This window comes from Alligator mississippiensis, chromosome 10 (genome assembly GCF_030867095.1).
Source record: "Alligator mississippiensis isolate rAllMis1 chromosome 10, rAllMis1, whole genome shotgun sequence".
NCBI classification, from domain to species: domain Eukaryota; kingdom Metazoa; phylum Chordata; order Crocodylia; family Alligatoridae; genus Alligator; species Alligator mississippiensis.
The window spans coordinates 60103726-60117480 of record NC_081833.1 but is presented as its reverse complement, the minus strand read 5'-3'; the positions used below and the strand labels follow the sequence as shown (position 1 = coordinate 60117480).

General features: G+C 43.5%; 1 protein-coding gene across 1 annotated transcript in view; it reads left to right on the top strand.

Annotated features, from left to right (window-relative positions):
* The first annotated feature begins 677 nt into the window (after positions 1-677).
* Positions 678-13755, top strand: part of SLC7A9 (solute carrier family 7 member 9) — a 30576-nt gene continuing 17498 nt past the window's right edge. Inside the window, exons 1-3 of the mRNA XM_006274331.3 lie at positions 678-810; positions 3509-3632; positions 11315-11462. Coding sequence (XP_006274393.1) covers positions 3531-3632; positions 11315-11462 — 250 coding nt within the window. The 5' untranslated portion in view covers positions 678-810; positions 3509-3530. The remainder of the gene's footprint in view (positions 811-3508; positions 3633-11314; positions 11463-13755) is intronic.

Below are 13755 nucleotides of genomic sequence, written 5' to 3'. Positions count from 1 at the left end.
TTTCTAGGTTTCTTCATAAGTATAGTGTTAAGGTTGAGAGACCATTTCCCCAAAGAACTCTAGAATGATTTGTAGCCAATTTAGTTTGTAGGTGTTAGAAAGTCAGGATGTTCCAAGTTAAAAATGTCTTGAAAAGGTACTTTTTAATTTCATGTTAATGGATGAAGGCAACTGAAATCATGGTTTTCTTTGTCTTTTTCATGTTGGAAATGACTATTGACTATTATACTTTTTCTGAAATACCCTCTAGGTCAGGATCAAATTCATACTCCCTTACCTTTTAAAGATAAAGTAAACATTTGCTATGGGATGTTAGCATCTGGAAATGCTTTTCAGGTTACTAAACAACTGATGGTCATAATAATAAAAATGCTCATTTCCAAGGTACTTTTCCTTTATATTTGTTTATGAATTAGAAAGACCTTAACACATTTACAATCATAACAAATTCTTAATTTCATGGGGTCTTAGGTCACTCTCACTGCATAATAAGACACTCCGATGCTGGCCAAACATTAATAGAAACAGTTTATTCATATAAATGGATAAATCCAAAAACATTTTTACAGATAAACTAAATGGGCTGTTGGTTTACCTTGGATTCGTATCTCAAAGCTTCTTGGCTACAAATGTGTTTAATAATTACCTTTTATAACCTCTGTACTTAAGCTTCTTCCTCTTTGAATAATCAGGATTGAAACACAGACATTTCCAGCTGACTAACTTTTGATAAATCTAACTGGAGGGGTGAAGAAACACACTAGTCCAAAAGCTGTGAGACCAGATTTATGACATACGAATAGAAATAAGGTAAGTGCAAAAGCAATGTTAAAATATAATGCTTTAAATTACTATTTAAATAAAACTTTTAAAGTAAAACGTTAGGCAGAGAATTGTAATAAAATTCAAGCCTTGTGGTCCTCATACATTTAAGTCTGAATCTTTATTTGGAACCATGATGAATATTTTGAAGTTTAAAAAAAATAAGTTTATAGCTGAAGATGTATATTAAGATATTGTCACTATTGCTAATATTTAGCTTTTTTTTTTTATTTAGATGAACTGTTTAGATTTGCACCCTCATCTTTTGAGGATTACTGATCTGAAATGTTTAATGCTGGAATTAATACTTTGAGGATTTAAAGCACCATCCATTCAATTTGTATTAGTAATAACCAGCTAAATTGACATAACAGGTTGGCCACTGAAATGAAACAACAAGCAAACAATCTATTAATTTATAATACATAAAACTGTGATTCTTTCAAAATTCTGTTCTAAGAAATTCAGAGCCAAGGTCAGAGGGAAATTTTGCGTGACAGGATTGTTAAAGAGCATCAAGTGTAAGCTTCAACTTGCTTCACCACTTGATAATATACGAATTAAATGTTCTAGAAAATAAAACATTACTATTTCAAATAAAGTTAATGAGAGCATTAAGTTTACTGGTCTTCGTTCCAGTTTAGGAGAGCATCAATTACTTAAGTGGGTCTTTAGAATTTTAGTTGTAACTTTTAACTTATATTGTTAGTACCTGTCAATTTTATTTTAGGAAATAATATATGATGCAGATTTACAAAATCATATTTAAATAAAACTAAGAAATGATTTAAGCAAGAATAATGGCAAGGTTTAACACAAGTAAATTATCTAATGGAGATTTTTTTATGCAAATGAAAACTATACTTGGAAAATATAAAACCAGGATCCTAAAGTCAACTCTTATTTCTGAATGGCTGCATTTGGCAAGACAGTTTTATACATGGTTAATTGTTTTTAAGTAAAATATATATGAAAGCCAGAATTTTATACTCAGGTTAAGACCGGCCTTTGTTTTTCAGTTAACTAAGAAGAATCTTTATGTGGTTTTTGCTAAGGATTGTTTAGTATTTAAATGAGAGTTTAGCAGAGTTCCTGATAACTTTAGAATAATACTTAAATCTTATATAGCACAACACACATTCATAGTAGGCCTGTGCAAAACAGCTAGTATTCGCTTCGGATTCGGCCAATTTTGGGGACAGTGATTCGATCCGGTGATTCAAATCACCATCCTGAATTGATTTGGGCAAATCTGATTCAAAGATTCGGCTGCTGCCAAATCAGCCGAATCACATAGGCCCCATCCCCACCTGCCCCAGCTCCCGGCTCTCTAAGAAAAGCCTGCACTCACCAGCTGCTTCCAGGCAGGGGGGTGATCCCTGCTGTCCCCTGCTGTGTGGGGGCTCTGCCATGAGCCCCCTGCCCTCCCCGCTCTCCCAGACCCCGCTATGGCTGTCCTGCCCACCTCAGCTCCAGCCTTTAAAAAACCCTCAAACAAACAAAAAAAGCCTTGACTCACTGGCTCCTGCCTGTCAGGGGAGCTATCCCCGCTGCCCCACACCATGTGGGGGGCTCTTCCACAAGCCCCCAGAAGCCCTGAGGCCACTGCAGAAGCCAGTGAGTTGGGGGGAGGGTTCTTAAAGGGCCAGAAGCTGGGGTGGATGGGGCAGCAATGGGAGGGTTGGGGGAGCGGGCAGGGGATGGGGCCTGGCAGGGGCTCCCCCATGGTCACCTCCCCCCGACCCCCTACTTACCAGCTTGGAGTCCGGGTCCAGCTCCCTGCTGCAGTGGGCAGGGACTGCCCAACTCACCAAAAGATTCAGAGAGCTTCGAATTGATTCATACTTTTTAATTGGTCCCCTGATTCGATTTAGATTTGGAGATTCGGCCACTGAATCAGACCGAATCTCCTCCGAATTGAAATCGGCACCTGAAGCTTTGCACAGCCCTAATTCATAGTATAATGCAAATGTTCCCAAATTATCCTTATTCAATTTGAAAATCATTTTACAATAAAGACAAATAATTACATTAGCATTCAAAGTCCCATTATGACCCACCATGGTTCTTGAATAAATAGTAAATACAGTAAAAGTTCTGTTATCTGGCATCTCACAAGCTGGCATGCTCTGCTAACCGGCATGCCGGCTTGTAAGATAAAGTGAAACTGGAAGTGCCCACCATGGCACTTCTGGCTTCTCTGAGCCGCCATGGCTCGGGGCAAAGCAGCCTGCATTGCCGAGCCCCCACAGCTTGGGGGCATAACAGGCTGTGCAGGGCTATGCAGGACCCACCTCCATGTACTGCAGGGCCCAGTACTGCCATGGCAGGAGGGGCAGCAATGCCACGGGAGGGGCGGAGGGACGCCCCAGAAGCAGCGTGAGAAGCAGCGGCCAGGGCCGCTCAATTAACTGGCATATTTTGTTATCCAGCATCTCCCATTCCTGGGGGATGCCGAATAACAGAGCTTTCACTGTAACTGAAAAGGAGGTGTACAAATGTATGCGCCTTTACACACTACTCAGCTACCCTTCTGAAACTCTTTAGTGATGAGAGGACATTACTCTTTATTGTTGTGACAAGTTAATTGAATATTTGTGCAACATTTTATTCACAATTTAGGATTCATCTGATTGCATATAAAAGGAAAAAAAGGAAGTTAACCTCTGTTTTCATATCTTGAAAGATTCCAACATTAGATCAACCAAATGGATGAAGAAAATTTAAGGAAAAGAACAGGAGAAGCTAATGGAGGAGATGAACTATCACTTCAGACGAGTAAACCCAAAACTACAAATCTACAGCAAGAGGCAAGAAAAATTTTACACTAAATACCTTAATAGTACTGCACTTCTGCTATGTTTAACATTGCTATAGAACAGTGGCACTCAACCTCTTGCCCCCAGAGCTGCTTCATGCAGCCTGTGGGGCTCCCCACAGGACTAGAAATTTGGTAGCAAGGGAGCACTAGCTCCCAGAACCATGGCAGTTAACAGATTTCCAGATCTGAGATCATAGGCGCCAACTTTTAATTTGGGGGGGGGGGGGGAGGGGGGCCTAAGTTGATGCCCTCAGCATCCAGGTAGCACAGCTGGAGCACAGCTGAGAAGAGCCCATAGGGGAGCAAGGGTAGATGCAGGCAGCCTGCTGCAGGCTTGGGGCTCCCTCCCCTCCCCGCAGGAGCTCCATACCAGCCATGCCATCATGGCAAATCACCCCCTGCCTGCCTGGCAGCAGTGGGGGGCAATATTCTGCATCCCCAACCCTGCTGCTGCCAGGTGGGCAGGGGGTATCTCGCCATGGCAGCACGGTGCTCTGGGGGGAGAACAGGAGGGCAGGGAGCCCCAAGGGCAGAACAGACAGCTGTATCCACCCCTGCCATGTACATAAATCTGGAAGGCACATGACCCCTTATGCCCCACCTTCCAGGGAGTGTGTGTAGTAGCAGGAAGCCACCCTTCCCCCTGGTCCCTCAAGGAGCCACCTGTGGCTGTATCTAATTCCCCACCTCAGGACACATACACTACCCTGGCTGGGCAGCACCCCCAGGTCCAGTCCCTTCCCCACTCCCTCCCTCACTGTGGGGTCCTCAATTTGCCCCTCTCTGTAAGCTTGCCTGCAGGCAGCTGGGGGAGCTGCTTTCTACCACTACCTGGAGATATACTCCTGGCCACATGCATGCATGTACATACACACATACACGTGGCACCCCCTAAATCCCGCTCCCCACAGGCCGTTGTAGGCTGTAACTCTGCCAGCCTGCAGGAAACCGACCATTTTGTGCAGTTTTCCATGGCAAACAGAAAACCCAGATCCCTGCACAATACTGGGAATCTGGGACAAATGCTGTCCTGAAGTCATGTAACCTGGGACCAGGACCTGATGTTCCCATTTCAGGACTGTCTTGCCCAACTAGCTATGGGTGGTCATCCTACCCTCTTCTCAAGCAGGGCCAGGGCCCTCGGGCCCCCATGTACTCAGTGCCTATGGTTTGGATGACAAGCCCCTGCATGCTAGATCATGCCAGTGCATGCAGATAGGCTGCAGCCAGATCACACCTGCAAACTGAGCCTATGCTAAGTAAGGACTAAGGACAAACCATACATGCAGGATCTATGGAGCTGGAAAGTATTTAATGGAGAGATTGTGTCAGATTTCTATGTCAGACAGTGCTAATCAAGTAACAACTTAAAATTTATTGAGTTGTACACAACTAGGAATGCTGGATAAAATTTCAACAGCATTTGAGTCCCATGGGCTAAGTATAGACAATTGAAAAGCCAGAGGCTGAATCGATTCAATCTTGCAGGTTAGTCTAAACTGCGCAGAGTGAACCAGGAAGCAGGTAAACAGAAATTCACATTCAATTCCAGAAATACAGCCACACACCTGCAGTGGCTCAGACCAGAAGTTGTGGGGCACAAGAGCATGCCTCCCAGCCACTGCCAAAAGGAAGGGACGAGAGAAGCCCTCCAAGACTCGAGCAGAGGACATGTGACCAGGCCCAGCATGCTGAGGCCAGGGGAAGGGGGTGGGGGGCTTTAAACCCCCTCCCCGGCTTGCATGAGACCCCAGACCAGGTCTGTCTGGGAGGGGAGGGAAAGGGGAAGACTGCCCCTGCCAGGCTTATCTCCCAAACCCTCCTGGTCCAGGCCACCATGCTAACAGGTGTATGGTGGGTTTAAACCCCATTCCTGGCCCACGGGGGACCCTAATCAAGATCTGCCTGGTAGGGAGGGGTGGGGCAGTCCCTGCCAGGGTTTTGCCCCTCCCCCCCCACTTGAGCAGAGGGGGGCATGGCCATACCCCAACCCAGGGCTCGCACAGAGGTGGGGACGGAGGTGGTTTAAGCTCCTCTTCCCACTCTTCTGCCTCAGCGTACCAAGCCTAGCTTGCATCTGCCCATGCCCCCAAACCTTCCACTGGAGGAGGGAATAGGGGAAAAGCCAGTTAGGGGATGCTTGGTGCCTGCCAGGCAGACCCTGTCTGGGATCCCTTGGAGGTGGGGAGGGGGTTTAACACCTCCCCAGTGTGCTGGTTTGGCCATGCTCACCACTCCCCGCCCCTCTGCTCGAACGGTGAGCAGGGGAAATGCCAGGTAGAGTCTGCTTCACCATTGCCAAGCAGACCCTGGCTGGATTCCCTTGTGGGGAAAGGGGAGAGGAGTTTAAACTCCCTCCCCTGCCTCCACCTCAGTGTGCCAGCCTGACCAGCATCTGTCCATACCCCCTTCCTCTCTGCTTAAGCAGGAAGCAGGGGAAAAGCCAGGTAGGGTTTACTTCATCCCTACCAGGCAGACCCCAGCTGGGGTCCTTTGCAGATGGGGGAGGGGGTTTAAACCCCTCTCCTTCCCCTCCACCTCAGCCTGTTGGCCTGGCCGGCACCTAGCCATGCCCCCCACCCCTCCACTCAAGCATGGAGCAGGAGAGAAGACTGAGCGGCTGCTCCGTCCCCACCGGGCAGACCCTGGCTAGGGTTTAGAGCCAGGTTTCCCACTCCTCCCCTTCTCAGTCAGGCAGAACAGTGATAGTGCTTTGGCTAGGGAGTAGAGGGGTAGGGCCAACTCTATTCCACTAGAACAGTCAGCACTTCCCAGGGCTGCAAAGCATCCTGGGATGCTGGGGGACTGTGATTTAACTTGAACTATGAAGGGGTCTGGGACAGAAGTTCCATAAACTGGTTTGACCTAAATCAGTTAAGTCTGATACTACATCTAGCCAGGTTATCTTAAACTGGTTTCAGCCATTTTGAAAGTAGTTTAAAGTTCACTGAACTTCTGTTCTATTACAGGTTCACACCGGTTTCTGATCATTTAAACTGAGTTATGTATCATTTCTATCCCTAACCTTAACGAGCCCAAAACCCACTGAAAATCATACTCCTCTCACTGGGGCTTAGATGCTTAATTTAAATTGTATTTGTTACTGTATTAACTAGATAATAGTATCAAGTTGTCCTACCCTAAAAAACAACAAAAAATTCAAACTGTTGCTACTAGCACATCTCTAATCTTTGCAGTTCATTATAAAGCTCATATTTTCAGTGCAGCTTTATCTCTATTCATAATTTCTTAGACATAGGACTCTTTCCAGTGCTTTTTAGACTCAAGGCACCACTGATTAGACTCCGAGAGCTGGCATTTTCTGAGGGGGATATCTTGGTTTTCACTGTTTCTTAACTATGGAAAAAACAATAGAGTACTTTTTGTGTTGCAAAAAAACTCAGAAAGACCACAACTGGTCAGGATATTTTTGACATGACAGATTCCTATCTGAAAACTGTGGTTTTATCTTATGAATCCTGTGCAATTGTTTACACACTTAACAGTGATAATATTGTGTGTATGGCACTGCACATCACCCTTAAAAAGATCTTGGACCTTTGTACATGCCACAAAACTGGCCTTTAAAGTGGCTTAAATGCCCTTTTGCAGCACTTTAATGGTGTTGCTGTTCACACGCTCGACAGCATATTCCACTTCAATGGTGTTGCTGTTTGCATGCTTGGCAGCATATTCCACTTTACATTACTTTGGTACGTAACAAGATAAAGCATCTCCAAGGTGTTTTAATTTGCTACCTAATGAAGTGCAACAGTGCACAGGATGTTGGAAGCTGATGTGCTTGGGACTTGGTGGGCCCTGCGCAGCTCTGGGGCTGTGGCCCCAGTGGCAGCCTGCACAGGGAAGCTGCATTGAAGGAAAAAAACAAAAAAGCTGTGAGCCTGACCTTTTTTTTTTTCCTCCCTGGAGCCTGCTTGCCTGAGCTGTGCAGGGGCATGGTGCTTCCCTCCACAGCTGTGGCACCCCCGGGTCAGGTACCAGTGTGTGTGTGCCATCTGGGGGGCCCCCGCGCAGCTCAGGAACCACTTGGCCCGCTTACAACTTGCCACCCCCTGCTGCTGAAGAGGCAGGTAAAGATCAGGCCCCCACCCTTGTGTACAAGCCACAGGGGTTTAGCTTGGTTTAATTCTCCCTAAATTGAAGGGGTGTTTTTAAAAACCCACTGTTTCAATTTAGGGAGAACTAAACCAAACTAACACCCCCCTCCCCCCCGTGGCATGTACAAGCATCCCATGTGGCACCCCGATTAAGAATCACTGCTCTTGAGCTCTGAGAGGAAAATATAAAAACCTGCTCCTGCTTAAATAACCTCTGAAGTGGTCTTTTTAAGCCCCATAAAATCTAGCAGAAGGAGTAGAGGGAGACGTTTGCAATTTAGGTCTAGTTGTTTGAGGAGAAATATATATAGGAGAAACTAATAAAATGGAGCCAACACAAGTTCTAGAAGCCTACAATTTTGGTTAATCAAGATTACATTCAATCAATCTATACTTGCCCCTCAGACCTTTGCATTTCTTGTAGTAAAAAAAGATCACGTCATATCAGAAGGAAGATTCACAACTAGTAAGTATGTACGCTTAACATGAAAGGGAAGAAAAAGCACCCACACAGAACAAGTAAACCAGGCAAGTCACCCAAGAGACGAAGCTTCTGAAACTCAGAAAACCTTCAACAATCCACAAGGAAAGAGTAACTTAGTCTTGAACAGGAACATGACACAGCATCTCCTCTTTGCTTTTGAAGACAGTATCACCTTCTTCTGACCCTCTGAGGAAAGAAAGGTTAACCTGGAGCTTAAAGAAACCTTTCAAATGGTTCAGAGACAAAAACACTACAATAATCATGTATTAATTTAAACTCCAATGTTATTCTGGATCTAAGTATTATCAGCTGCACTTCAGGTAACGGGCTGAGGTGGCACGGATGCTAAGGCACAGAGGTTAACGTAAGCCCAGAGATTACAAGTTTGAGGGCAGAAGCACTCACAGCATGGCCCTGTCAGATTTCAACAAAATCTGTGAATTCTGCTAAATATACCTTGTCACAAGGGCATAAAAAGGAAGGACCTTAGGTAGTTGATTAGTTACAATTAAAGAAAAAGCAACAAATGGCAGCCCTTCAGTTATTCCTTACTGCATTCATTTTGAGCTAAAGGTCAAAAAGACATTTACAGAAATCTGATTTCCACCACAGAATACCAAGACAGGTGGAAGACCACAAAATAACACTTTTTTTCCTTTCAGTCTCTTATTTTAAGGCCTTTTACGACAGTTTGTGAATAACTTCAGTTCCTGCTGTCTACTCACTAGGGTAGTCCATACTTTGCAGCTTCAGGCCTTTTAACTTTTAATAAGATTGGTACCAACAAACCTGCATTTGGTTTGGCATGGGAGAAAGATGTTTCTCCTTAAAACAGCTGGAAAAGCTAAGAAGTAGTTTCTCAAAATACAAATGCAGTGCTTCAGAGACTAGGAATCTTCATTTTAACCTTACTATGAAGTTAAACATTTCCACATCTGAAAAGCTGCACCACATAACAAAGAACATGGCATTCTACTTGCACACTTTTTGCAATGCAAAAGACTTCAGTGTGTATTTGGAAACTGCTAATACAATGCCTAAACATGCTTATAGTTGATACGTAGTAAGTTTTACATGGTAAATAAGCATGGATTTGCTCTTTCAGAGCTAAAAATATACACTTGTTCTGTTCTTCTGTTACCAGAAGACATAATTGCAGTTAGTAAGGGCAAAGGTGAATGTGAGGCATGCCCATAAACTGCAAATTATGCAGTTAATAGATCCAAGTTCTGACATTTGCAACCAATATGCAAAGCATATTGTAATGATTGCCCTGCAGTTAATTATAGATGATGAGTTGTTAGAATTAATCTTGAAATACTGAATACTTGAAAAAAAACAAACAGTATCAGTGATGTATCTGGGTTAATGTTCGGATCATGTCACAGGGTCTCACTCATAGCTTTTTCCTGCAGACAACAGTACCAAAACAGCAAGCACTAATGTGATCATCTTCCCACTTGCACCCATTCACTTTGCCTTATGCCAACAGGAAGCAAAAAGTCTTTTGATTCTGAACATCAGGTAACAGGCATGTGAGAAGAGTATATTAGAACTGCATGCTCCTTAACTATCCACCAAACCTTGTTTACTCAACCAAAATCCAACCTCATAAAAATCTTCCATTTAATACCATCTTCAAGATACAAGCACCAAACAAGATACAAACACCCAATTATGACAGGATATATTCTTCAACCTACAAATAATCCTCACAGAACATGCCGTTTATATTCTGAGGGGTAGAACAGATATTGATTTTGCTCAACATAGTGATACTAAAGCTCTGAGGACTGTCCTACAATAGTTGTATGCTTCCACTAAATGCAATAGGTATGTGAAACAGCCACAAGATGGACATTCAGTTATAACTGGCTTCAGAACTGAGATGAGTGCAGACAGTTCACACCTTCCAAAACTCCATCCAAGATAACAAGATTGCACAAATTGCACTTGGAAGGTTTTACTTACAGTCATACAGACTGCCTTTTTATAAGGAAAAAAATCTTGTATTTTATACTATCTAGAAAAGTTCATTGGAAAGAAGTTGGTTTTATGCACCGTGCAAGTGCTGACCCAGTCTAGCAAAACGTTGAAACACCATGTTTGTATCTGGAAACCCCCATGTGCTTACTCAGAAGAGTTTAGCACTGAAAGGAAGAAACAGCATTAAGAACAAAAGCCTAACATCAAAAGCCTACTTGTTTCCTTGTCATTAAAAAGTGGTAACACAGGAAAAAAAAGCAAGCGATTAGAGGATACCTAGGTATTTCAAATATGTACCCAAATTTACAGGAAAACTGCAAAGTCTGGTAAATTGTCAGAGAACTGTAAAAACACTTTTGGATAGGGGGCTATACTAACATATCTTCTAATGATAATCTAACATCTCTCTCTCTCATTTAAGATTTTGATTAGAAAACTTGTAGGAATTTTAACTCTGGAGGTTTCTAAATTAATATTAAACTAATATTTAATTATGCTCACCACCTGAGCATGGCATTTTCTCCTTCATCAGGGCCTATTTTACTTGTAAGCAACACTAGCAACTCTATGCATGTGATTTGTGTTTTGCATCAAAAACCAGGCATATGTCTAGTTTAAAATAAAATGTGTATCAAAGTACAGAAGCAATTTGAGCATTTTGAAACATAAACCTGATGCATAAACTCCAAACTATCTTTACATTAGCTTACACTAGCTAACTTGTTGGCACTGGGATTTGCCAACAAGTTGTGTGGTCTATCATTTATTGCCTTTCATAATTTCATTTCATTTTAGTGTTTAGAGTTAGTTGCTCCTGAGCATGTTCATGCAAGATTAAATAAATTGTGTTTCTAGAAAATTCAGCCATTATTTTATGTAAATAGGTTTTAAAAAGAAAAAAATATATAACATTGAGTTGTAGGAATATCAATAAAGTAGTCCGTAGAAGCTGCAATGTAGAATGACCAAACTATTGCCAAAAGGAACTTCTCTCCCTTGGTCTCATTTTCCTGTATAAGATATTGTGATAAATTGAGTTAATATTAAAAGTTACCTTATTGGAATGTCTCCTTTCATTTCAAGGTGGGTCTGATCAGTGGAATCTGTATGATCGTTGGTACAATTATTGGCTCAGGAATCTTCATTTCTCCTAAATCAGTACTTGCCAATGTTGCAGCTGTGGGGCCTTGTTTAATCATCTGGGCAGCATGTGGAATTCTTGCTACTTTAGGTAAGGAAAAAAAGGAATAAGGTCCCTGTATTTCCAGTTTCTTGATTATTTTCATTGCACAGATCAGATTATACAACTCAGCTCAAAATAAACTGCATACCAACCACAGTAGTAAGTGCTTGGGCAAAAGCTTATAACCCAGGAAGCAGCCTGAAGAAAGCTAAATACTAAGAACAGTTTAAGGCATCAATTAAGGTATCACAGTTGTCTTAAAAAAAACAGTCTCTAATTTTGTGCAAACCATCCAGTGAGTGTACAAACAACACTGGAAAATACTAGGGGTGTGTGAAATGGGCTGTATTCAATTCGGATTCAGTGTAACCAGGGGACAATGATTCGATTAGTTGATTCAGATCACTGTCCTGATTTGATTCGCCCGAATCTGAAGATTCAACGCCGATTTGGAAATCAATCAATCAATCAGCAATTCAGCCAGACACAGCTTTAAATGTTTTTTCTACATACCTTGAGGTACCAGGCATGGCTCATGAACACTGAGACAGTGGGATGGATGGAAGCACGCAGGGGCGGGCCTCCTCTGTGTGCTTCGCAGCAGACTGAAAGTGGACTGGAAGTACTTCTGGTCCACTTCTGGTTCCACCACTGAGCACACGGAGGGCCCCCCACGCCCCCTTGGCTTGGTGACCAGCCACGGGGAGTCCCTGGGAACCCCCTCAGACCCAAAAAGCACCAGTCACCAAGCCGGGGGGGGGGGGGGGGGTGTTGGAGGGGTCCCCCACACACTCAGCGACAGACCTGGAAATGGACCAGAAGTGCTTCTGGTCCACTTCTGCATCTGCCACTGAGCGCACTGGGTACCCCCCTGCACTTCCGTGGGACACCCCATCTGCCCCAGCATCTCAGCATTCACGAGCCACCTGGTACCTTGAGGCATGTAGAAAAAACAATTAAAGCTGTGTTTATGTCCAAATCATCGAATCTCTCCAAATCAACTTGGAGGGTTCCAATTCGATTCAGAGAGATTAAAAGATCTCCTCATTTGATTCAGATATTTGGCTGCCAAATCTCCACTGAATTGAATCAACGACTGAAGCTTCGCCTGGCCCTAAAAAATATCTGTCCCCGTTGAAATTAGTGGCAAAATAATTTATGAAATTCAGTGGCATTAAGAGGCTCAACTAATTACACATTTTTCTTGTACAAAGTAATGCCAGATGCAAAATCAGAAGGCAGATTTTTTAAGTCTTATATTTAAACTAAAGCAGGGTAGGAATTATATATAGTCTCCTAGGTTGGCTTCTTAGTAGAAGTGATGTAACTGAATATCATACCAGCAACCAACCAATAAGTTTATAAATTCCAATGACATCTGAAAGCAAGACCTTACCATGCACTTTACTCTGATTAGTCCAGTTAATGCTAATTTTTCTGTCAGTTTGCCACAGGTAGTGGTGGTGGAGGTCCCACTGGAGGTCGTGGACGCAGACAGCATAGCCAGGTTCAAAAAGGAACTAGACAAATTAATGGACAATAGATCTATTAATGGGTACTAAGCAGAATAGGCTGAAATGTTTCTGGCATCTCTAAACCAATAATGGTAGATTCCAGGGAAGGTAGAGAATAGGAGATAAATTATTCTAGAAATATCCAGTTCAGTGCACTCCCTGTATAGCATCCATTTCTGTCACTGTTGGAGACAGGGGATTGGGCTAGATGTGCCATGCTGGGTCAAACCAATGATCCTTCTTATGTTTCTAGTTTCCAAATTCCTAAACAAAAAGGATACATTTTCTTTAGGTTAGAATTCCCGATTATATTTTCTACCTTTCGGTCTTAAAAAAAACAAACAAAAAACACCAAAAAATATTTTAGCCAAATGTTTCTTTTTTAGACACCACTATATAGATATATCAGTTGAACACAATGTTTATTGATATACAGTATTCACAATTTTAAAGCCATTTGTGGGCATAGACGATGCATCAGAGAGGTTTGTGAGGGGCAGGAGCTGCCTCCACAGCCCAGCAGGCAGGACTGGATGTGGGAGGGAGTGCTGTGCCACCAAGGTGAGGTGCCTCCTGCCTGCCCAGCAGCAGCTGGGAGAGGCACAACTCTGCGCCACTGAAATCCCTGCACCAGCCACTGCACCATAGCTGCCAAGATAAGTGTCACAGCAGCATAGAATTGTGCCCCCTTGCCACTGCTGCTGGGCGGGCAGGGGACACTTCACCTTCGCAGCCATGGTGGCATGGCATTCCCAGTGGCAGCACCAGACCTCTATGCCCTGCTCTGCCCTCCTGCTCTGGGGCCTGTTCGCTGGGCTGTGGAGGCA